The sequence below is a fragment of the Galeopterus variegatus genome, unplaced genomic scaffold (assembly GCF_000696425.1).
Source record: "Galeopterus variegatus unplaced genomic scaffold, G_variegatus-3.0.2 Scaffold5521, whole genome shotgun sequence".
NCBI lineage: Eukaryota > Metazoa > Chordata > Mammalia > Dermoptera > Cynocephalidae > Galeopterus > Galeopterus variegatus.
In genome coordinates, this window is record NW_007731632.1 from 3,355 (window position 1) to 29,209 (window position 25,855).

The 25,855-nt window shown below is 36.0% G+C and overlaps 1 protein-coding gene across 1 annotated transcript in view; it reads left to right on the plus strand.

Annotated features, from left to right (window-relative positions):
- The first annotated feature begins 509 nt into the window (after positions 1-509).
- LOC103604982 (S1 RNA-binding domain-containing protein 1) overlaps positions 510-25,855 on the plus strand; it is a 144,480-nt gene continuing 119,134 nt past the window's right edge. Inside the window, exons 1-4 of the mRNA XM_008589563.1 lie at positions 510-614; positions 4,944-5,101; positions 10,412-10,502; positions 11,187-11,294. Coding sequence (XP_008587785.1) covers positions 541-614; positions 4,944-5,101; positions 10,412-10,502; positions 11,187-11,294 — 431 coding nt within the window. The 5' untranslated portion in view covers positions 510-540. The remainder of the gene's footprint in view (positions 615-4,943; positions 5,102-10,411; positions 10,503-11,186; positions 11,295-25,855) is intronic.

The following is a 25,855-nucleotide window of genomic DNA, read 5'->3' on the forward strand; positions in this document are numbered from 1 at the left end:
GAGAAAGAGAACAAGCTCTCTGGTGTTTCTTTTTGTAAGGGCACTAATTCCAAGAGACCCACTCTCATGACCTCATCTAAACCTAATTTGCTCCCAAAGGCCCCATCTCCAAATACCTTCACATTGGGGGTTAGGGCTTCAGTATATGAATTTGGGGAGGTACACAATATAGCAGTGCTGTAGTAATTTTTTTGTGTGACTTATATCTTATAACTTATGATTTAGCCATTATTAATAATGCTTTTGGAGACTCTTCCCAGAAGAGGAAATTTTTTCCCTTAAGTTATATGTCTCACCATAGTTACCGGGATTTAAAAAATAAAAACTCCAGATGTCATAGTAATAATTTCCAGACGGCACAGCCTCTCCTCACAGATTATGTTACTTTGGCTTCAGTAAAGGTTTTTCCCCCTTTTCTACTCCTCTCCTTCTGCTTTCTTTCAGGAACCCTTTCATGGTCTTATTCTTGTTGTATCAATTTTTGTATGGCCTTTTCTTTTTTGCAGGTGGAGACCACGTGGCTTTGCAAGGCCAGAGTTAATGAAGATCTTACATAATTCACTGGATGATTCCTTTAAACGTCTTATTTGTCCTCTTCTCTGTAGAGAATTCAGGTATGCATCTTTTCTTATTTAATTTTGTGTACTGTTTGTTATCATGTATGGTACTAATTCCATTATAGCATGTAGTAAATATTTGTTGATCGATTAACCAGTTCTAAGAATTAGAATCACAAAGTCTTTAATTTACCTTGATTTCAGTCTGTAGATGCATTCATATGCATATATCGTAAAACATAGTTCTTAATTATGATATACTTTTCAGGCTTGACCATTTAATATGTACTTCTTCCAATTCTGCAATACTAGTCTTGCAGTTTGACAACCAAGCCAAACAAATGGTTTTTAGAGATTTGGCTTTGAGGAAAGAAACTGAGAAGTTAATGGAAAAGGTAGTTGGAGGCAGGTTTTAGAGGTAAGAGAGCCAAAGAAAGCCTAAGGAGATCAGTAGAGGACATTATGAATTTATTACTATGAAAAGAGAATGCTAGTATATATGTTTTTAACTCCAAAGGAGAGTTGTTTGGATGAAAAATTATCAACAGTGATGAACAAGTATTAGGAGATTATTAAAATTACCTTGTAAATGGACTAGTAAAAGGACTAAGAGCAATAAAGATGAAAACTGAAAAGAGGTGAGGTGCAGAATTGTTTTTAGGGGAGAAGATGGAAAGAAAAACCTCTCTTTCTCGCTTCTCTTTAGCCTTTGCCTTGGTAGTCAGTCTTTAGAAACTAGCCATTCCCTCATACATTCCTTCCTGTGTGCTGTAGATTTTCTTCATTTTCACTTATTTATAGGATTCAGCAAGAGCAACCTAGGAACTGTGGATTTCTAGCCATCTCTTCAATCTCACTAGAACTTCTAGTAGCCTGTGTAATATTTATGTTTCTCTTTTGCTGGACTTGACCATTGAGTTCAGAAATGACACATCTTCTTTGTTCAATTTCTTTTTATCAAAGTCATTCAATCTTTCGCATCATCTTTATTAGCCTCGATGGCCCCTAAAAATATTGTTCTTTTGCAATTTTATTTCAAGTCTGTGAAGTAACATCTCTTGTTTTTGAGTGCTAGGGTGTAAACTTTAAAAATAAGGGACTCTGTTGTTGAAGGAAACAGATCTTATTTAAAATTTCAGTTCATTTTTGTATATATTTTTTATCTTGTTTTCTTATGTTGTATATGTCTAGTGGCATTTTTGACATTTTTGCATATATTTGATTTGAGTAGCTTCACTGCATGTGGAATAATTTTATTGAGATTTAATGTAAGCAGTTTGGTTTGGGATTGTTTAATGTGTAATCCTTTTCTGATTTCCATTAGCAGTGGGCAAGCAAGAGTACTTTTCTCTTTTTCTAAAATGCCTGTGTTTAAAAAATATAACTTAGTTCTGTTCATAAGTTAGTTTGCAGACATTGTCTACAGCGCTGTCTCTTGATTTAAATACTTACCTTAACAGCAGTTGAGGGGGAGGAAACTCAATTGTTGTGTTTTTTTTTTTTTGTTTTTTTTTTTAAGAAAAATACTTCTCTAACTAAAAGGAAACTTGTTCTAATTATAGACAAAATTGGAAAAATCAGTAAAGCAAAAAGGAAAAAAACCCACATAATTTTACTACCTAGAGATAACTGTTGTTAACCAGACTTTTTTCCGTTTGTGTGTGTTTAAGAAATCATGTAGATTTAATTATTTTGCAGTCATTTTATTCAGTTGACTGTATACTATGCATAACCTACTTCTTCATTTCTTATTTCTAAGACTGTCATAATATCCACGTGTCATTTTCACACTTACCCCTCTTATCAATCTTATATTTTCAATTATCAAGTGCTACCTATTTTACCATCTTTTACTTTGTCTTGAATTTTGCCTCCTCTTGATGTCCGTGGTTACTGTCTTAATTCAAGATATCATTTCTTGTTTGGATTACTGTACTGGAGTCCTAGATGATCTCTGTCTTGTCTTTTTCAACATTTATTCCCCATTGCCATTTTAAAACTCCTATCTCTTTATTTCATGCTTGTCTACTTAAAATCCTTCAGTGGATCTTTTTTGTCTCCAGGATAAAATTCATGCTCTTTAGAAGAACATGTTTGGAGCCGGCCCGTGGCTCACTCTGGAGAGTGCGGTGCTGATAACACCAAGGCCCCGGGTTCGGATCCCATATATGGATGGCCGGTTTGCTCACTGGCTGAGCGGGGTGCTGACAACACCAAGCCAAGGGTTGAGATCCCCTTACCGGTCATCTTTTAAAAAAAAAAAAAAGAAGAACATGTTTGACCCTTTGTGATCTGATTTTTTTTCTTGCCTTGACAGCTTTCTGTCTTCCTATTTCGTTTTACTATAGCATATGAAAGTACTTGCTTTTTCTATAATGAGCCATAAGCCTTTACATATACTGCTACCATTGTCTGGGTTTTCTTCTCCTGTCTTCCATCTACTGTGCCTACCTTAACTCTACTACTTTTTCTTCTTGATTTACCTCAGAAGACATCTGTTTGCTTAACTCTACTCCTTTTCCTTCTTGATTTACCTGAGAAGACATCTCTTCTAGAAAATTTTCCTTGTTTAGCTCTCCCTCCCATGCGATCCCGTTCGCATAGTGCTTAATATTGTTGTAGGCTTGTTTGTTTATTTTTGTGTTTCTTCAATCAGACAGTGGTCTTAAGGGCGGGGATCTTATCTTTTCAGTTTTGTATCTCTCGCAGCAATCATGGTACCTTGTGTAAGGCTGACAACAAATGCTCACCCAATTAGTAAAGCAGAAAAAGTGAAGAATTAGAAATACGTATAATGGTACTTTTCGTGTAGTTTGGCTGAATGCAGGGAGAATGACAATGAAATGTTAGGGAAGACGATTGAAAAACCTTAAGAAACTAAATTAAGCCAGAGAAGCAAACATTATTTAGCTGTGTGCATCTTGATATATGTAGATAATTCTACCTCAACACTGATATGAAATGTACTTTGAGTTGCTTTTGTACTCTAAATTTTCTTGTGGCCAATTGCATGCATTTTTTATTTGGCCTAACAGAGAAGACATACTTTTTATAAATTCTTACGAATTTCAGGAGATATGTTGAGAGCGTCTGTTAAGTAGATGAATACTGTAAAGCTTAGTTTCCAAATGCCTTTAAGCCCATGATAGATGTATGTTTTTATCCTAGAAAGTCTTAAAATTAGATTTTTAATAATTTCTCTGGATAAAATTTGGAAGTTATTTATATGAGGCATAGTTCTGGACTGGCTATTAGTACCTATGGTCATTTCATGTCACAATAAGAATGATAAGAAAGTAGAGAAAAGAATAAAGTGAGAAGTTGACATGGAGGTATTTATAGGTGAAGGTGTTAAACTAAATATTGTTAGAGGCCTAAGTCTGGCTGCCTGCCCCCTTTCAAAAGCAAACCACTCTAAAGTCAAAGGCTGGTGAAAATGGAAGTCAGCTTTTATTCAGGAATACTGGTAAACCTGAGTACTTTAGATAAACCTGAAGGAGAATGGCCAGGCTAAAGCTGTTGCAAAGACTCAGATTTACTGAAGGGGTAGAGAAAATGGAACATGGGAAATGAAAAGCACGAGGGACGGGGATGTAAGCTGTGGGAACTCTGTGCAATGAGCCAGGTGCAAGGTCTTGCCAGGGCTCCATCTGGTTTCTGCTCTTGTCCTTGCTGTTATCTCAGGGTCCTGCTGGCGGGGTGGAATCAGCATAGCTTTATTGATGTCTTCCTTAGTTTCCCAGGGTCTGGATAGTACTTGCAAGTCTGCAGCGCCAGGCTGACTGGAAAACAACTTTACATTTATACAGATAATATCATCTTGCCCCATAATCAAGGTTCAAAATATTAAATAACCATAGGGGAACTCAGAAAAATGCATGCCAAGAAAATAACTATGTCTTTTTAAAATCTTTTAGAGCCCATGTGGTTTTATGTTCCAACATAGCTTTAGTCCCACTCCAGTAATATCGTTGGAGGCTACTTATGATTTGATAATTTGTCATTCTAATTTTGTGTTTATATTTTTAATCCTTTGATAAACTTTAACATCCCATGTGACAAATCTGTATACACTCTCTGTCTTTCTCAAATTCACACATATTTATACATACTGGTTATGTATATAACAGAGCAGATACAACAGGAATGTAGATATGACAAACTCAAGGTTTGCTTCAGAATTGTCTGTGGTATGATGTATTGCTGATTAGCAAAAACAAACTCAATATAATTTTTGTATATGATGTTTTTTCTCCTGAGTTGTTTTGTTATAATAAGTGCTCTTGTGAGGAATAGTACAAAATGAATTCTAATTTTCTGGAAAGAAAATTTGAGTGTATGAAAAACAAAGTACCTATTTTCTTTTCTTTTTTTCTATTTCTAAAGAGCCAAACTAACATCAGACGCAGAGAAGGAATCAGTAATGATGTTTGGACGGAATCTTCGTCAGCTCCTTTTAACAAGCCCTGTTCCAGGACGCACCTTGATGGGAGTGGATCCTGGTTACAAACATGGTTGCAAATTAGCTATAATTTCTCCTACAAGTAAGTTGTCTTTCAGCTTTTCATAGAATAGTTGTTTGCTTGGGCATAAGTTTCACTTCATCCATTTCCTGAGTATTTGGAAATAATGTTAATTTTCAAGGCTTAGAAAATGGTTTTCTTACATACATGGATATGGGAACCAGAGAATCAAACTTTCTGCTTTTCGTATTTGTTGGTCAAAACCATCAACATATGGCCATCATTTATACCTTTTCCTGTGCCTCAGTGGAGATATTGACGATTAACTAGGCTCAGACTCAAACACTCTTTATCTCCCTATCTACTTCTGTTTATTGTGATGCAATTTTATGTGATGCATTTTAGTTCTGTATGTATTTTAAATACCAAAAGACATTTTTATTGTTTTTTCCAGTCAGAATATTTTTCCTGTTTACTCATGTATTTACCTTTTCAATTATTCTTCATTTCTTTCTGCATTTCTGTGTTTCCTTCAAGATCATTTTCTTTCTGCTCGAAGAACTCTATGCTGTTACTTTTAATGTGGGTCGGCTGGTGACAAATTTTCTCAGTTTTTGTTTGAAAAAGTCTACTTTGCCTTCATTTTTGAAGGATATTTTTGTTTGCTGTAGAATTTAAGATTGGCAGTACATTTCAGTACTTTAAAGATGTCATTCCATTTTTATTTTATTTTGGGGGGCTACTACAGTTTCTGTTTAAGAAGTCAGCCAAAAATCTTATTGTTGTTTCTTTGAAGGTAATATGCTTTTTTCATCTGGCTGCTAAGATTTTCTCTTTGTGATTTTCAGAAATTTTCTTATGATGTGCTTAAGTGTGTGTATGTATGAGGGTTTTTCTTTTTTTTTTTTTTCCTGTATGAATTCTACTTGGGGTTCATAGAACTTCTAGCATCGCTTTCTGGAACTCCAATTGCATGTGTGTTAGACCTTTCAATTACTTTTTTTCCCATTCTTTTGTTTTATTTTCTATTGATTGTCTAAGTTAATTAATTCTCCATTCTATTATGTCTAATTTGCTATTAAAACCATCTATTGAGTTCTCTAAGTTATTGGTTTTTCAGTTTTAGAATTTCCATTTGATACTTAAAAAAAAATAGATTACAGTTCTTTGGTAAATATCTTAAATTTCAATATTTAAAATTTTTCTTCTTGTCTTCTGTTTCTCTTATGGCATTTACTGTTACGTTTATTTGTTCTCATGTTTCTTTTTAGGTTTTCACTTCTGAAATAATTTTTTTCTTTCATATCTAATTCATTACTGAGATTTTCTAATTCTGATTTATGATTTTTTCATTTTCTGTGATGTTCCTTTTTTAAAGCTTATTCTCATATTCTGTTTTGTGGGCACATCTTTCCGTAAGGATTTTATTACTAGTCTTTTTTATTTTGTTTTAATAAATAATCATTCTGTATGGAATTTGACCATCATCCTTTTCTGTTGCTTAGTTTTACATAAAATTAGTTTTCCAGAAATTTTAGGAGAGGTTGGGCCAGGAAAGGTTTGTTAGTTGTATATCCGTAGAACTTTCCCTTCTGGTTTTTTTTTTGGAATTGTTAAAAAAAAAAATTATGTGGGTAGAGAGATAATCCTGTACTTCTGGAATCTGCGTTTCTGTTGCTTTCCCTTCTTTTAACTGGACTTTTTTTTCCCTTTGCTCATATGATCCTTACCTTGCTCAATTTGGAGGTGATTCCCAACTGCTTCTTTTCAGGTGGGATTTTGTCTTGAAAGGGACCTTCTATTGTTTCATAGGGATCAGAGTTTTCCAGTCCTTTCTGATCTTACAGAGCAACCTTTGTATTGAATCCCCCCAGTTTCAGCTCTGCTTCTCAAACTGTTGTGATTTCCAGGGAAGTGTCTTTTGACATTTTGGGGATTCCTTTGGTCTCAGGTCCATCAGATAATATTGCTTCTCTCTGCTTCCTCCTACACAGATGCTGATGCATGGAGGTCTTTTAGCTATCAATGTGTTGTTCCCACCTGCTCAGTTTTTGGGTTTTGGGGAGACATTTTGTTACCTTTGTTATAGATATAGTCATGGGTTTTTGGTGGTGTTATCCTAGTTGTCTTTTTATGCTAATCATTTTTACAATAAATGGGAAGCATATTTTATCTGTTTTTTCCTTCATCTTTTGAGATATCATATGGCTTTTATCCTTTACTGTGTTCCTGTGATGAATTATACTATTAGATTTTTTTTAAATGGCAGATCACACTTTCTTACACAAAATTAACTTGATCATAATACTTACTTCTGGATATGTTGCTGGATCAGTTTTCAGTTATTATATTGCTTATAGGCTAATTCTTTAAATTTTATACACATACACACATATATCCTCAGTCTATTTTTGTAAGATTTTTTTTTTTTTTTTTCTTTTTCCGTGTCCAGCAACGGATCGCAACCCTCAGTGTCGCCCCGTACCAGACCGGGACCGGGACCGGCAACGGGATCGCAACCCTCGGTGTTGCTCCCGCGCCTCCCTCAGCCAGTGAGCGGGAACCGGTCTGTATGTGGGATCCGAACCCTCGGGAGGGAGCGCCGCCGCGCTTCCCAAGCAGCGCACTATCCAGTGCGCCACCGGGCCGGCCCAATTTTTGTAAGATTTTTCTAGGAATTTATTTTATCATTTAATCTAAATTAATGTAGTTATTTATAATAGTCTCTCTGTATCTTTTTAATCTGTGCTCAATCTCTAGTTTTATCCTCTTTTCATTTCTTGTGCCTTCTAACCTTTCTTTTTCTTGATTGGTATTGCTAAAAGTATGTGTTTTTCTTATATGTGATTTTTAACTTTAAACTTTGTTGATCCTTTCTGTTGTATTTTTTTTTTTTCTATTTCATTAAGTTCTGCTTTTATCATTTCTTGCCTTCTGCTTTCCTTGGATTATACTGTTGTCCTTTTCCTAACTTCCAAAGTTGGTTTCCTAGCCCATTATTTCTATGCTTCAGGTGGTTACCCTCAAATTTTAAAAAATATTTTTAATTAAAATAAAATTATCCAGTATTATCCAGCTAATAATATTATGCAGAAGAAAGTATCAAGACCAAGTTAAGTTTATTTAAGAAAGTGTGATCTGCCATTTTTACAAAATCTAATGATATAATTCATCACAAGAACACAGTAAAAGACAAAACCCATATGATATCTCAATAGATGAAGGAAAAAAATAAAATATCTGTATAATGCAATACAGAATAGCTCATAATTATTAAATATGCAGCTCATCATAATTCACAAGGTAAAGAAATTTATATATCTACATCTAGAAAGAAGAATAGTATCACAACAGTGTGGTATGTAGCAAGTATTCAGTAGCTTTTACTATTACTAATGTTAGGTGTTAAGGAAAATCATTTCTCTTTTATGTATTTTGGCATGTAGTATTATCCAGCTAATAATGGTTTTGTGTAGCAAAATACAATCCTTGTGACTTTGGAACTAACAATATTTCAGAGTTCTTAGGCAGAATCTGTTTTAGTGGATACGAATCATACAGACTGCATTTTATTTTATTTATTTATTTGTTTGTTTGTTTATTCTAATTTTTATTGAATCAAAATTGATTATACATATTTTGGGGGTTCAACATTGAGATACAATGATCAAATCAATATTATTAACATATATATTGTTACAAATTGTAATTATTCTTTATGCCCCTTGTCCAATCTCTCCCCATCCCCTTCTCCCTCCCCCCTAGAGCAGATACTTCTTCACTCTGAAATGGGCTTTGTGGAGAGACATCCTCTTCTTTACCTCTGCTGGTCAATGCACTCCAGTGGCTGGCAGACCATCTATGTGGTGGTTGTGGCATCTAGCCGCTTTCGTGGCAGCCATGTTTATTGTGGTGGCTGTGGTGGGCCACCCGCATGGGGGTGATGTTTTTGGCATGCTCCTTTGTGCTGGTGGTGTGCCTGGTTTTGGAGAGTGTCTGATCCCTGGCTACATGCCTTGGGTCCCTGGGTAGGCCCTTAGGCACTGGTGTGGTGTGCTTGGTTGTGGGAGGGGGTCCAGTCCTCTTCTCCATGCCTCTGGGCCCTAGGCGGGCCCTGAGGTGCTGGCACAGTGTGCCTGGTTGTGGGAGGGGAACCTGGTCCCCTTTTCCATGCCTTGGGTCCACGGTGGGCCCCAAGGTGCTGGCCCGGTGTGCCTGGTTGTGGGAGGGGGGTCCATTCCCCTTCTCCATGCTTTAGGTTCCTAGGTGGGCCCTGAGGTGCTGGCGTGGTGTGCCTGGTTGTGGGAGAGGGGTCCCACCCCTGGCTCCAAGCCTTGGGTTCCTGTGCAGGTCCTGAGGTGCTGGAAGTGTGTGTGGTTGTGGGTGGGTGTCCTGCCCCTGGCTCCATTCCTCATGTCCCCTGGTGGGCCCCAAGGCATTGATGGTGTGCCTGGGTCGGAACTAATTTTTTGTCCTTTGCTTACTTCTAACTCGGGAACTTCCTGTGGGAACCAGTACTTGAGCTGTGTTGTTGAGCTAAATTCCTGCTTTGCTGCTGTTTCCCTAGGGAAGACTTTTTGTGCAGCTCAGGGTTTAATGGTCGACCTTATAGGTACTTCCAGCTCTCCAGAGACTCAGTGCACCTGGGTTGTATAGAAACTCTGATCTGGGCCTGAGGTTTTTCATCAAACTGCACCCCATGCAATTCTGCATTCCTGACCAGTCTCCTCTGAGTGGTCCTACGCTGATTGGGGGCGGATCAGCTGCCTTTGTTGTGGCCCAGTGTTCTCCCAGTGGGCCTGTCTCCCCCACCGCCTGTGCTCCAAACAGTTCCCATGGGGCGAGCCCTGTGCTGGTCCTTTACATTGACTCACCGGCCTATGAATAGCTCCCCTTTTTCAGCAGTTCTGGCTCCTTGCTCCTGTGTGGGTCCACGGGAACCCTCTTAGTGGTCTTGCTGTCCTGGGGGCCACCAAAGTCCTCTTCTCCCCTGCCACCTCCAAGTAACTCCATCTGAAGGGCACAGCTATGGCATCTGCCAGCTCCTGCTCCATGTGCTTCAGCATTAAAGTGGCCGTAGCCCAAAACATTCAGAGCAGTTTTTTCTTTTGCTCATCGTGGTTTCTCCCGCCTTCATGAGCTCCATAGGTTTCTCCTCCTCTTCCCCTAAGCTCCAGCAGCCCCAGCTTGGCAGATGTTACATTTTTATAGTTGTAGATTGGTTGATTTGTGGGAGAGAGTGACGCTGGGGACTGTCTATTCTACCATCTTGACCGGAACAAGACTGCATTTTAAAAGACAAGCCCTTTTCTGTTACAACTTGCTTAATTAAATCGTTGGTATGCTATATTTGTAATTTCTTACAAAATGGCTTCTTTTCATTTTTTTAAGGTCAGATACTTCATACTGATGTGGTTTACTTGCACTGTGGACAAGGCTTCCGAGAGGCAGAGAAAATAAAGAGGCTTTTGCTGAATTTCAAGTACGAAAATAAGTGTTTTTGAGTACTTCAGTAGCTCAGCCAATCAGAGATACCTTTAAAGCCCCTAATTTGGAGGGAGGGATTAAGGGAAGTGCCTTGGTGAGAGAGAAGGAACCATGTAAAACAATGCCTGGGCAAATTGCTAGAGAGCTCTACATATGGAGACTCTGGAGGAATGCTGCTCTCTTCCTCCGCCAACTTCACAAATAAATGTGGTAATATGGGCAAATGTGAGCATTTAATTCTTTTGTTTGGGTTTCCTTTCCTCCTTCCCTCTCTTCCTTCTTTCCTTCTCTGAGGAATGGATGTGGTACTAGGTAAAGGCTTCAGAAATTGAGAAGTATATGATTCAGTTGTAATGTCTTTATTGAGACTTGGAATGTTCCAGAGTTTATTCACTCATGTCTAATTTGGTTCCTTCTAGATAGGAAGAAAGCTGATTGTTCTTGAGATTATATGACAGTAAGATATTTCTCCACCACTTCCTATACCAAATGCAGGAGCAGTTCCTTTTATTCTACATAAGTCTATGTTTTCGTTGTGAAACAATGGAGAGGTTGCTTGACTATACGAGAGAATAAGAGCATCCTATAATAGTATTTGTGCGTTTTCTTTATTTTCTGTGGTCGATTTCAAAGCATGCTTTGAACTCATTGAATTTCTCATTCTGTTTTTCCCTTGAAGCTGCAGCACAGTGGTGATTGGAAATGGAACCGCCTGCCGGGAAACAGAAGCTTACTTTGCTGATCTTATAATGAGAAATTACTTTGCACCACTGGATGTTGTTTACTGGTAAGGAATGTTTGTTTTCTTGCATGGAAACTTATATCTTTTGTGATGAATTCTCCCTTCTCATTTTAAGATATGCCTCCTATTTGCCCCCCAAGCTACCTCTTGCTGTTCATATGAGCTTTGCAGGATAATGTAAAGTATCTGTCTCTTGGAGAAATTTGAGACAGGAATGATTAGAGCAGGACAGTATCCTGAAACCTCTCAAAGAGGGAGCATCTTAGGGCTCACTTAGTTTCATGGGATTTTCCGGGTTGTACCTTGTGTTAGGGCTCTAGTTAAATATTGACTAGTAAGTAGGATGGTGTACCAGGCTAGGAGCTGCAGACTGTGGATAACTTAGCCTTCTTCTCCCAAAGTTTTGAAGCCTATGAACCAGTGTCATAACTGAGAGCCAAGGTAGGTATTATAAATTAAAAAGCACTTCTGATGTTTCTTTCTCATTTGTCTTTTGGTCACAGGCTTTCATTTCATACAGGCATGCAGATAACTTCTGTACAGCTTTGGATTAGCATGACCCAGTTTCTCTAGTACTGAATTTCTCTAGTACATGACCCAATTTCTGTGTACTGGTAACTGTCGTTGTTCTGTTTTCAATCACCATTGTTTCCCCACTTTCTCTTTGGATCTCAAATAGCCATGTGTACCTTCTCTATACTACAGTAAAATATTAAGTCCTAGAGAGTTTAATTCCAGAAGACAGGGTAGTTATAATAGCTGATATTTAGGGGAGAATGCCCCCCCCCCCCACTGTGCTCCAAACACTTCCCATGGAGTGGGCCCTTGTGATGACTCACCAGCCTTTGGCTCCTTTTTTCAGTTGTCTGTGGCCCCTCGTTCCTATGTGGGTCCACAGGAATTCTGTCAGTACTCTTGCTGGCCTGGGGGCTACCATGGCCCTCTTCTCCCCTGCAGTCTCCAAGCAACTTCACACAAAGGGCACAGCTGTGGGTTTTGCCAGCTTTTGCTCCATGTGCTCATCAGGGCCAGCCTTGAAATGGCCGGGGTTGGTTCAACATGGTTCCTTTATTGCTTTGCAGCTTCTCCCACCTTCCTGAACTTCGCAGGTCTCTCCTCCTCTTTACCCTAAGTTCTAGAAGCCCCAGCTGGGCAGTCGTTGCTTTCTTAATAGCTGTAAATTGGTCGATTGTTTGAGAAAGTGATGTCTATTCCGCTATCTTCCTTTTGCCCATTTTTTAATAGGTTGTTATTTTTTTTTATTGTTGACTTGTAGGAGCTCTTTATATATTAAGAAAATTAGTCTTTTGTCTATTATGTATTCACATATTCTCCTGTTTGTGTTGTCCTGAGGCTTTATCTATGGAATTTTTTTAATGTGGAAATTGAAAATTTTCTATTATTTTTTAATTGAAAACTCAAAGTTGTATATACATTTATGGGATACAGTGTGATGCTTTGATACATGTATACAATGTGGTATAATTAAATCAAGCTAATTAACATATCCATCACCTTGCATACTTAGCATTTCTTAAGGTGAGATATTTGAAATTTACTCTTATTTTGAAATATATATTATTTTGACTATAGTTACCTTGGTGTGCAATAAATCTCAAAATCTATTTCTCCTATCTGTCTGCAACTTTGTACCCTTTGATTGGCAACACTCCATTCTGTCCCTCCCTACAACCCCAGCATCTAGAAAATAGCGTTCTATTCTCTACTTTTATGAGTTCAACTTTGTTAGAGTTCACATATAAGTGAAATCATGCAGTATTTGTCTTTCTGTGCCTGGCTTATTTCACTTAGCATAATGTCCTTCAGATCCATCCATTTTGTTGCAAATGATAGGACTTTCTCCCTTTTTAAGACTCAATATTCCATTGTGTATATATACCACATTTTCTTTATCCATTCATCCACTGATGGATAATTGTTTTTTCCATATCTTTGCTTTTGCAAGTAAGGCTACAAGGAACATGGAAGTGCAGGTAAACCTTTGACATGTTGATTTCACTTCCTTTGGATATATGTCCAGAAGTGGGATTGCAGGGTCACGTGGTAGTTCTATTTTTAGTTTTCTGAGGAAACTCCATACTGTATTTCATAATGACTGTGCTAATTTACATTCTCACTAATGGCGTATAAGAGTTCCCTTTTCTCTGCATCCTCTCCAACACTTAACTTTCAGTTTTTTGACAAAAGCCATCCTAACAGATATGAGGTCATATCTCACTGTGGTTTTAATATGCATTTTCCTAATGATTAGTGATGCTGAGCATTTTTTCATGTACCTGTTGGCCATTTGGATGTCTTCTTTTGAGAAATGTCTATTCAGGTCCTTTGATCATTTTTTAATTGGGTTAATTGTTTTCATGCTACTGAGTTAATTGAGTTTCTTACACATTTTGGATATTAATCCCTTGACATCTACCATTTATTGAATAATCCAAATTTTTCGCGCTGATTTGAAATGTCACTAATATCTTTATAGTAGAGCCCTATATTCATTTGGGTATTTTTGAACTCTGAAATGTTTTGTTCTGTTTGTCATAAACAGTACCACATTATTTTGATAACAGTGGAATCCTGAAGTGTTTCAACATATACTTCTCCCGTTATTTGACATTTTCAGCATTTTAGAAAACTTTAGAATCACCTTTTCTAGTCCCCTCTCCCGGTAAACATCTTTATGGTAGTTTTCATTGTGTTCAAATTGTCTGTTAATTTAGAGAAAATTTACTATTTCATGGCTGTTCTACACAATAACTGTCTTTATGTTCTTCAGTAACATATTTTTGTTTTGTTTTTTAGTTTTTTTGCTATACTTATTCTTTTAGCAACATTTTTTAAAACAGTTTACCCATTTTAAGGGTACTTTTCAAAGACTTTTAGTGTGTTTACAGAATTATACAACTATCATCACAATGTAATTTTAGAACATTTCTGTTACCCTGAAAAGAAACCTTGTGTACATTTGCATTCTCCTTTCCCACTCCAACCCTAGGCAACACTAATCTACTTTCTGTTTCTATACATTTGCCTTTTTTGCACATCTCATTTAGATGGAATTATATATTGTGTGTTTTTTGTGTCTAGCTTCTTTGACAGAGCATGTTTGAGGTTCATCCGTTTTTTAGCATGTGTCAGTTACCAATTGGTGAATAGTATTCCATTGTATAAACATATCACATTTTATTCATCTACTTACTATGTTATGGACGTTTTCACTTTTTAGGTATTGTGAATTATGCTGCTATGAATATTTGTGTACAAGTCTTATGTGGACATCTGTTTTCATTTCTCTTGTGTAGATGCTTAGGAGTAGATTTGCTGGGTCATGTGGAAAGTCTGTTTTAACTTTTTGAGAAACGGCCAGACTCTTTTCCAATGTGGTTGTACCATCTTACATTCCCACTAGCAATGTGTGAGGGTTCTGATTTCTCCACATTCTTGCTGACACTTACGATTATCTGTCTTTTTGATTATAGCGATGGTAGTGGGTGAGAAATAGTATATAATTATAGTTTTGACTTGCATTTCCGTAATGACTAATGATTTGAGCATCTTTTCATGTGCTTATTGACTGTGTGTCTTCTTTGGAGGAATGTCTATTCAAATCTTCTGCCCACTTTTAAATGGGGTTGTCTTTTTATTATTGAGTTATAAGAGTTCTTTATATATTCTGGATTCAAGTCAGTATATGACTTGCAAATATTTTTCTTCCTACTCTTTTTACTTTCTAGATGATGTCTTTTGAAGAACATGGTGTTCCATTTCATTGAAGTCCAGTTTATCAATTATTCCTTTTATTGCTTTTGCTTCCAGTAACATTTTGAAGTTTTCTTCATAATGATCTTGTATATTTCATGTGAAAACTTTCTTTTATATTTATCTCTTTTCATGTTTCTATGAAGAATTACTATTTCTTTTATATCTGTTTAAAGGAATGCTGTTTTTTATGTTAATTTTGTTCCCCAGCCATAGTACAGAATTTTTTCATTGTTTATAATAGGTTTTTTAATTGATTCTCTTGGGTTTCTACATGTATAATCATATTATCTACAAAAGATAGTGAATTTACTAACTCATTTTTGAGTTTTATGCCTCTTTATTTCCTTCCCTTGTTTAATGGTATCATACAGTATCTTCTAAAAACTGTTAAATAATAATGATGATAGTGGACCTTTTTTTCTGCCTCCTTTACTTTTTTTGAGAATACTTCTAGTATTTGTCTCCTAAGTATGATGCTGGCTTTGTATATTTTTAAAAAATCATTTTAGAAAATAGTCTTTCTTTATGAGTATTTTTAAAATATTGATTTATATTTTATTGTTTTAAACATCAAGATGAACGATAAAGTTTATGCCTTTTCAGAAGTGTGCTATAGTCATGTGGGGTTTTTGATCAATATATGGTGAATAATAGCAGTAATTTCCTACAATTGAGCCATCTTTGCAGTTCTGATTTGAACTCCACTTTGTCATAGTGTACTGTTAATATACTTGTAGAATCTGTCTGCTAATGTGAAATTCTTAAATGATGCAAATATCTAATCGAATTTACAGAGAGTGCTTTAGGAAAATCAGCTGTTGGATTTCATTTTGTTATCATTTTACCAGTTCAAAGGGGCCGTTTAAAGAAACCATGTTTTTTCCATCTAACAATTTTAAGTTACATTGAAGTCAAAATCTCCATGCTTTCTCTGGCAGTCATTTTTAGCATCCTCTGACCTATCCATCTATCTTTTCTGTCACTTATGTCCCTCCCTACCCTTAAAAAACCTTACAAACTCTGATACTTATACCTACTTTGGGGCAAGTCATCCAAAGCTTCAAAACCTAATTACCAAAAGAGAAAAAAATTAAACTGGAATTATATTGCAGAATGTAACTATGCTAAGGCTCAGTTAGCCACATACGTATGAAGTCGGACGTGTTAGTGAAAAATTCTGCAGTATGTTATGTGTCTTTTGTTTAAAAGTACATGCTGGAATGGTTTGCTATTTTCAATCCTCTGGAACATAATAGGCACACATTTTATTTTTTGAATATCTGAATAATTGTTCCCATTCCTGTTAAATTGCCACACTTGATAATTTTCCAATCTTTTACCTGTACTTTTTCATTGTAAAAATTAGTGTTTTCTTTTGTGTAGTACTGGTGAAACTTACTGAAATGTAAAAATTGCTTAGCTCTTAATACACAGTTTTGTTTATATGAAATTTATCCAATTTCTTCTTCATCAAAACCTTCTTAAATCAGGGGACCATGTTTCACTAATCTCTACCCTCTTCACATTAGGCATATTACTTATAGTTCTAGCTTGATAAATATTTATTTATTTGAATTCTTAAGTATTAAACATAAAACTATTTTTAATCAGATAGGTCTTTTCAAGACTATTTACCAGAATTACTATACGCAAAAATTATTGAAATTTTCCGCTCTGCTTAATGCTTTAGTAAATCTATGACTTACCATTTTCTCTATTTCATTGATGCAGAAATTTGCAACTGGCAAATTATAGACTTATATGTTGCCAAAGATAAGTGATGATTTTTGGAAATAAGAAAAATTAGATGTTTAGAGTTGTGTATTTAATGAACTATGAAAGAACCAAAAGTAATCTTTAATGTTTGTTGTATTATATTTTAAACTGGCAGGATCTATGTTAAACATTGCTAAAAATCACAGCATTATGTGAATTTTGAAGTATCACAGATTTATGAAGTCACTTAAAACCTGGGAGCAGAAAATGGAAAAGAATATTTTGTGCTGTTATTTCAGACCTTATGCTTAATGTTTCTACTCTGAAAGCTGTAATGTACAAAGAAATTTAAGCAGGCAAGTATAGAAAACAAGAGAAAAGAAATTGGTTTTGCTTCCTTATGACCTCTCTTATTAGGGTGGTGAAAGAATTACAAAACAGAATGAACTACAAAAGTACAGTATGTGATGAAAGAATAAGAAAAGGGAAGAGTTACTGTAGTAGGGGGCTGGGACATGGTTATAGAAGTTAGATGTGTATAAGGGGGCCCGGTCAGTGAAAGACAGGCAGATGGCCAGATCACATTAGGAAAGAAGGGCTGGTGCTGGACATCTATGAAACATACATTGAAGCTCATTCTTCATTTTTCATTCCAGTTGGGTACCAACCATTTAACAGAAGGAAAATATAATTTGAGGAATCATAGCTTTGATGCTTGAGATAAGTTGATATACCTTCCAGAGTTTCTAACTTAATTGCAGGGAATAGCTTGAGCCTTAAAGGATTAACTTACTTGTGAAAAATTCCTTATAGTAAAGCTAATGAAAATCTTTTGTCTTCAAATTAAAAAATAAACTTTTGTTTAAAAATATTAATAATATATGTTATTGTATGTTAATTGGAAAATACAGATATAGGACAAGATTTTCTATTACCTGAATTTTTATTCATATCTTAGAGCATATATCTAGATTTTTGTTATAAGTATATATTATAAAAAGGAGCTCACACTGTATCTTCTCTATCCTTTTCCTCATTTAATATATTGTCATCTTTCCATACCAGTAAACATATTTCACAACATCATTTAAAAATTAGCACAGATATGAGGGTACTTCAAAAAGTTCATGGAAAGATTCCTTTTATCTTTTAATTCTTTTTTTCATGAACTTTTAAAAGTACCCTCATATACTCTTTTTTTTTTCTTGGTGGAAAATTTACATTAGAAGAGTTTTTTCTTTTTTATTGTAACATAATTGATTGTTCGTGTCTGTGGGACATGGTGTTGAATATCAATATCTGCGTGTATGATGCTTAAATCAGAATAATTAGTATATTCAGCAGTATACAATGTAATCATTTTTTGTGGCGCTCTACCAATTTCTTGCTGACCTCCCTCTCCCTTCTTCTTTTCCACCTCTGGTGGCCTCAGTTCCAGTCTCTCCTTTAGAAAGTTCAACGAACTGTTGTGATTGTTGTATCTTTCTTTCTTTTTTTATTTATTTGTTTATTCTTTTAGGTTCCACTTATGAGGAAGGCCAGGTAGTGCTTCTCTTTCTGTGCCTGGCTTATTTCACTTATAATGTAAAATAATGAAATAATTTTCTCTAAGCTCATCCATGTTGCTGTGAATGACAGAATTTCATTCTTTTTTATGTCAGAGTAATATTCCATTGTGTATATATGCCACATTTTCCTTCTCTAGTCGTCTGACAATGGACGTTTAGGTTGGTTCAATCTTGTAGCTATTGTAGACAGAGCTGTAATAAACATGGGAGTGTAGGTATCCCTTCTACATGACGATTTCCATTCCTTTGGGTATATATCCAGCAGTGGGATTGCTGGGTTGTATGGCAGTTCTATCTGTAGTTGTTTGAGGAACCTTCATACTGTTTTCCATAATGGCTGTGCTAATTTACAGTCTCACCAACAGTGTAGGAGGGTTGCCTTTCTTCTGCATCCTCACCTGCATTTGTTATTCTGGCTTTTTGATAACAGCCAGTTTAACTGGGGTGAGATGATATCTCAGTGTGGTTTTGATTTGCATTTCCTCAATGCTTAGTGATGTTGAGCATTTTTCATGTGTCTGTTGGCCATTTGTATAACTTCCTTTTAGAAATGTCTATTCAGCTCCTTTGCCCATTTTTTAATTGGACTCCTTTTTTTTTTACTGTTAAATTCTTTGAGTTCCTGGTATATTCTGGATATTAATCTCTTGTCTTATACATAGTTTGCAAATATTTTCTTCCATTCTGTAGATTGTCTTTTTGCTCTGTTAATTATTTCTTTAGCTGTGCAGAAGCTTTTTAGTTTGATGTAATAACATTTGTTTATTTTGTTTATTTTTTCTTTCATTGCCTGTGCTTTGGGGGTCTTATTCATAAAGTCTTTGTCCTGTCCTACTTCCTGAAGTGTTTCTTCTCTGTTTTCTTTTAGGAGTTTTATAGTTTCAGGTCTTACATAAGTCTTCAATCCATTTTGAGTTGATTTTGGTATATGGTGAGAGGTACAGTTCTAGTTTCATTCTTTTACATATGGATGTCCAGTTTTCCCAGGACCATTTATTGCAGAGGCAGTCATTTCCCCAATGTATGTTCTTGTTGTGTGTTCTTTGCATGTTCTTTGTCAAATATCAGTTGGTTATAAGTATGTGGGTTGATTTCTGAGTTCTTCATTCTATTCCATTTGTCCATGTGTGTTTTTATGCTAGTACCATGTTGTTCTGGTTACTATTGTTTTGCCGTATAATTTGAGGTCAGGTAGTGTTATGTTTTTTTGTTTGTCTTTTTGCTGAGGACTGCTTTGGCAATTTGTGGTCTTTTGTTGTTCCATATGAATATTAGGATTTTTTTTTTTCTATTTCTGTGAAGAATGTCATTGATATTTTGAATGGGATTGCATAGAATCTGTAGATTGCTTTGTGTAGTATGGATATCTTTACAATGTTAATTCATCCAATCCAAAAGCATAGAATGTCTTTCCATCTTCTTGTGTCCTCTATAATTTCTTTCAGCAGTGATTTTTAGTTCTTGTTGTAGAGATCTTTCACCTCCTTTGTGTAGTGGATTGAATTTTGTTCCCCCAAAACTCACTGAAGCCTGAATTGTGTCCCTCAAGTTTTATGTATTAGTAACTTGGCCCACTGTGACTGTTAAGAGGGTGGGAAATCCTATTATGGTAATTGAAAGGTGGAGCCCTGAGTGGGGTTTGGTGCTTGAGAATTACTGTATTCCTTTGGTGGTGTCATATTGGTTTTTTTTGTTGGTGGTGGTGGGGTTTTTTTTTCTGTAGGACCATGCCCTATTGAATGGATTACAAATAATGGCTGGGGTGTGGTTCTGAGGGCTTTAAAAGTAGAGCACGTGAGAGGCTAGTCTCTCTCTGCTCTCTCTGCTTCTACCATCTTTCAATGTGAGACCCCTGGGTCACTGTCACTACCACCAGATCGACTTTGGACTTCCCAGCCTCAGAAACTGTAAGCAATAAATTTCGTTTTTCTTTATAAATCATCCCCTTTCAAGTATCCTTTTATAAGCAACAGAAACAGACTAATATACTTGGTTAAATTGATTCTTAGGTATTTTATTTTTTTGGTGATTATTGTAAATGGGCTTACTTTCTTGCTTTCTTTTTCTGCTAGTTATTGGAGTATTAAAATACTACTGATTTTTGTGCATTAATTTTGTGTCCTGTAACTTTACTGAAATTGTTTATAAGCTAGCTCCAAGAGTCTTTTGGTAGAGTCATTAAGTTTTTCTGTATATAGGATCATGTCATCTGTAAACAGGGACAATTTGACTTAGTCTTTTCCAATCTGGATACCCTTTATTTTTTTCTCTTGCCTGATTGCTCTGACTAGTACTTCTAATACTGTGTTAAACAGGAGTGGTGAGAGTGGGCATCTTTGTCTTGTTCCTGTTCTTAAGGGAAAAGCTGAAAGCTTTTCCCCCTTCAGGATGATATTGGAAGAGAGTTTGTTGTATAAGGTTTTTGTTGTGTTGAGATACTTTACTTCTATAACTAATTCATTGATTTTCATTTCGATGTTATACATCTTTTTTTCCTCTCTTCAGCTTTTATTGTTTGTTTTTAGTGTTTGTTGGTTTTTGAGGTGTTAAGATAAAGTTCCTTTCTCTTTCTCATTTGCATTTTTATTCTACCAGTGTGTTTTGCTCTTTCTTGTGTATCCATGGTAGTGATTATCATTTTTTGGATTGTACATACAGGACTCCCTTGAAGATTTTTTGTAGAGCTGGTCATGAGGTAGTGAACTTCTGCAGTTTTTGTTTGCCTGTGAAATATACTATTTCTCCATCATTTCTGAAGGATAGCCTTGCTGGGTACAGTATTCTTGGCTGGCAGTTTTTTTCTTTTAGTATTTTGAATATATCATCCCATTCTCTTCTGGCCTATAGAGTTTCTGTTGAGAAGTCTGCTGTTAGTCTGATGGGGAATCCCTTGTAAGTGACTTGACACTTTTTTCTTGCTATTTTTAAGATTCTGTCTTTGTCTTTGAGCTTTACCAGTTTGACTGTATTGTGTCTTGGAGAGGACCTTTTTGGATTGAATCTGTTTGGGGATCTTTGAGCCTCCTGGATCAGAAGGTCTGTGTCTCTAAATATACCAGGGAAGTTTTCTGTTATTTCATCAAATAGGTTTTCAAGGCCTTTTCCTTTCTCCTCCTCTTGCATGATTTGGATGTCTGCATGCTTAAGGTAGTCTGCTAGCTCTCTCAGATTTTCTTCATTTTTTAAATTCTTTTTTTTTTTTTTTTCTTTTTTGGCCCACCTCTCTTATTTCAAAAAGATCATCTTCAAGAAAGATCAGAAATAGTTTCTTCTGCTTGCTGTAACCTGCTGCTTAAGCTCTTGGTTGTGTATTTTTTGTTGTTGTTTGTTTGTTTGTTTTTATTGGATGAATCATTCAGTTCCAGGAGTTCTACATTTTTTAAGATATTAATGTCTGTAAATTTACTCCTTCGTATCCTGGATACTTTTACTTCAATTCGTTGTGTTGTCTAACTGAGTCTTCTTGTACCTCATTGAGTTTCCTTAAGATTGTTGCTTGGAATTCCTTTTCAGTCATTTGAAGGGTTTCCTGCTCTGTGGGGTTTGGTGCTTGAGAATTACTGTATTCCTTTGGTGGTGTCATATTGGTTTTTTTTGTTGGTGGTGGTGGGGTTTTTTTTTGTTTGTTTTTATTTCTAGTATCTCTCTTTGTTGATATCTAGTCATCTGGTAGAGCAGTTGCTTCTTCTATTACTCTGTAGTGGGCTTTGAAGAGAGAGACTTTCTCCTCTTTTTCCAGAGTCCATTGGTGATTCTCCTTGTGTGAATGCAGTTGAGTGGTTGATGGGCCACATGGGTGATCAACCACAGGTTGATCAACCACAGGTTGCTGTTTTGGTGTCAAGCCACCCTTATGGTGGCAGTGGCTGTGGTGGAAAACCCATGCAGAAGCAGTGTTTGCGGCAGTGGCAGGAATCTGCGGTCCTCAGGTGCTCTCCTGCCTTCTGACGGGTGGGGCTGCCTGTGGTTCCTGCTGAGGTCCCCGGGTGCGCTCATGCCTTCTCCCTCAGATACTCTTAAATGATTTTATCCGGTATTAGTTATTTCTTGTTTGACAGCTGGTTTTTTCTAGTCACTGCCATTGTAAACAAAGCTAAAGTGAATCTCCTTGTGCTTAGATCTTTGTACATAATTTTATTTCTTTAGAGTACTTTCTGGGAAATGGGGTCCAGGTTTAAAGAGGCACCTTACCACTGCTTCTAAATTGAAAAATGCTGAAATACCAAACCCAATCCATTACTTAGATTATTTGCATACTACGTTTCTCCCTCTTCTCAGTATGCTGGCTAATTTGGGATTCTTTTATTTTAAAATGTATATATTATTAGTACATATAAAAGACGATATAGAAAAGGAAGAAAATAAAACATTTTTTAATTGTGAAATATATCAAAATGTACTAAAGACTATATAACCTGAATACAGTTTAAAGAAGCATAAAATGAGCCTCTTTGTTTCCAACTTTCAGGTTCCTTGCATGCTTTTTCCTTGGATTGCTTCTTTCTCCATACTCATTCCCTCAAACCCCATCTCCCCATAACCACTATCTTGAATTTAGTATAAATTACTGCTTAAGAAAATCAGTTTTAAAGCTGCACAATTTTAGGGCTTTTGAAGTACATTGCTATTTTGTCTTCCAGAGTGATTGTGCCAGTTTATACTCCTACTTGCAATGTCTCTGTTCCCATTGTTCTGTGTGGGTCTTAACACTGCCTGTTTGGTCTACCATTTTTGTTTTAATTTACCTGGCTACCTGAGTTGAAGTCCCAGCAGCATTACTTATTAACTAATTATGTCACCTTGGACAAGTTACTTAACCTGTCTGTATTATAGTGTCTTCATCCATAAAATGGGATAGTACCAATCTTGTAGAATTGTTATGAAGGTTAAATGAGTTAAAATATGTTATGTGCTTAGAATAGCAACTGGCTTATACTTGCTATTATTCTTAATGAGGGCCAGTGTATTTTTATATATTCTTTCGCCATTTGTGTTTTGTTTGTGTGGAGGTAGGTGGTGGCTTTTTCATGTCCTTTGTTTAGTTTATTCTTTCTGAACTAAAAAAATAGTTTTTTTTCTGTTGGGGGTTTTCCTCTCATTCATAATGATTTATAAATGTCTTTATGTATTAATAATTGGTGTATATGTCATAACTTTTTCAAATTATAGGAATAGTTTTCTCCACTTGTAATGTAAGTTTTATTTCACACAGAATTTTAAATTTTATTTTGTCAGATTTACCTGTCTTTTTTCTTTATGGCTTTTGGGTTTTGTAGTATGCTTGTTTGAGTCTAGAATATTAATAAAGTATTGTGTCAGTTTTGTAGAAACTCTGTCTCATATGTCCAGGAATATCAAGTTTTGGGTTTTTTTTAATTTCTCAAATTTTTGTTTTCCTAACTTTTCTTTAATCTTCTGACTTTTCTTTATGAAGCTGTAGAACCTGATTATCCTCTCAGTTACTTATATGGTTGCTTTGAAGCTTTGTTCTCTAAGACACCAAAAATTAACTAGAGAATCAGCTTAGATAACAGAAATAGAGACTAGAAGGTTGTTAAATAAACTGGGAGTTGTTTTGAAAAAAATAATGGATGCTGATTTTCCTCCCTTCTTTTCTTAAGGTCTTTATTCACCCAAGTGTGATATTGCCTAAACAGCAAAGCCACCTGATTTCTTCCCTTCCTCTTCCCTTCTTTTTTACCTTCCCCTTTTTTCTCCTCCCTCCCTTAATTCTTTTGTTTGGTTGTACCATATTCTAGTCATCTCTTGTTGTTTGACAACTTGGTTATTTCTAATTCTTGATATATCTTTAGTTCTAAAATTTTTAGTACAGACTTATAGAACATAATTTCAATATTTATTTACAGACATATTTAGTGTGAATTTGTAATGTGGTAAGGAGAAGGCATTTCTGTTCTTACATTTACTATTGACCATTCAATCTGAAGAGTACGAATGTTGATAAGAAAATGAAATATTGGACAGTTTGTTGTTTTTTTGCCATTGTGTCATTTTATACTGCTTTATTTATTCCATTTATTGGAATTGTTAAATTTATAGGTAAGTTATCTTTTAGTTCTTCAAACTTTTAGCCATTATTCTTCAGATTTTGCCCCTGTCCCACTTCCTCCCCATTCTCCCTCTGAAATTCTAAGTGTATGTATACAGTTATGCCTGCATTGCTTAAGACTGGGATACTTTCTGAGAAATGCATCATTAGGCAATTTTGTCATTGTATGAACATCATAGTATACTTACACAAACCTAGATGGTATGGCTTACTACACACCAAGGCTATGTGGTATAACCTATTGCTTCTACATGACTAATATGCTGAGCTGTGATGTTACTATAGCTACGACGTTACTAGCTCCATATAATCTTATGGTACCTCTGTCATATATGAAATCGTTGGCCAAATGTGGGGCATGACTGTGTTCAGCCTCTCGCTCTATCATCCATGACTTTTAATTTCTCTCTCTTCATTTTTCATCTCTTGTCTCCCTAGGCTGCTTTGTGGTGGATTTCTTCCAGTTTTTTCCCTAGTTCACTAGCTTTTTCTTTAGCTGTCAAACTTATCCATTGAATTTTTAATTTCATTTATTGTGTCTTTCACTTTTAGAAAGAAGTTCTATTAGTTTTTTATCTTTATTGAGAGATAATTGACATATGATAAAATGCACATATTTAAAATCTGCAATTCATGAGTTTTAACTCATGTATATTCATTTGAAACTATCACCACCATCAAGATAATGAACATATCCATTACCCCTCAAAATTTTCATGTGTTTCTAATCTACCTTTCCCTCCCTGCCTTCTCCTTCCCTCCAGGTAACTTCTGATTTGCTCTCTATAGTTATAGATTAGTTTGTGTTTTCTGGACTTATATATAATGGATTCATACAGTATGTATTCTTTTGCTAGCTTCTTTCACTCAGCGCAATTATTTTGAGATTCGTCCATGTCGTTGCATATGCCAATAGTTCCAATTGTTTGTTCTTTTTATTGCTGAGTAGTATTCCATTATATTGCTGTATCACAATTAGTTTATTCATTCACTTGTTGATGGACATTTGGGTTGTTGCCAGTTTGGGGCTATTACAAATAAAGCTGCATGAGCATTCTTGTACAAGTCTTTGTGTGGACATCAGCTTCATTTTTCTCAGATTAGAAGATGATCATTTTAATCATCTCAATTTATATTTTTCAGTTAAGAATTACTTGTTTCTTTTGCCGTTTTCTCAGGATATGCATGCCTGTTGAAACATGTACATGACATAGCCTTCATTCTCTGGCAATATAATATTTTTTTGTTTGAAGTATGCTCAAAAGAGAGATTTTGATAAATCTAGCAAAATACAAAGAGGAAGGGGCCGGCCCGGTGGCGCACGGCTGCAGTGCGCCGCTTGGGAAGTGCGGCGGCGCTCCCGCCAAGGGTTCGGGTCCCGCATACGGACCGGCCGCTCACTGGCTGAGCGAGGAGCGGGGGCAACACCAAGGGTTGCGATCCCGTTGCCGGTCCCGGTCCGGTACGGGCGCGAC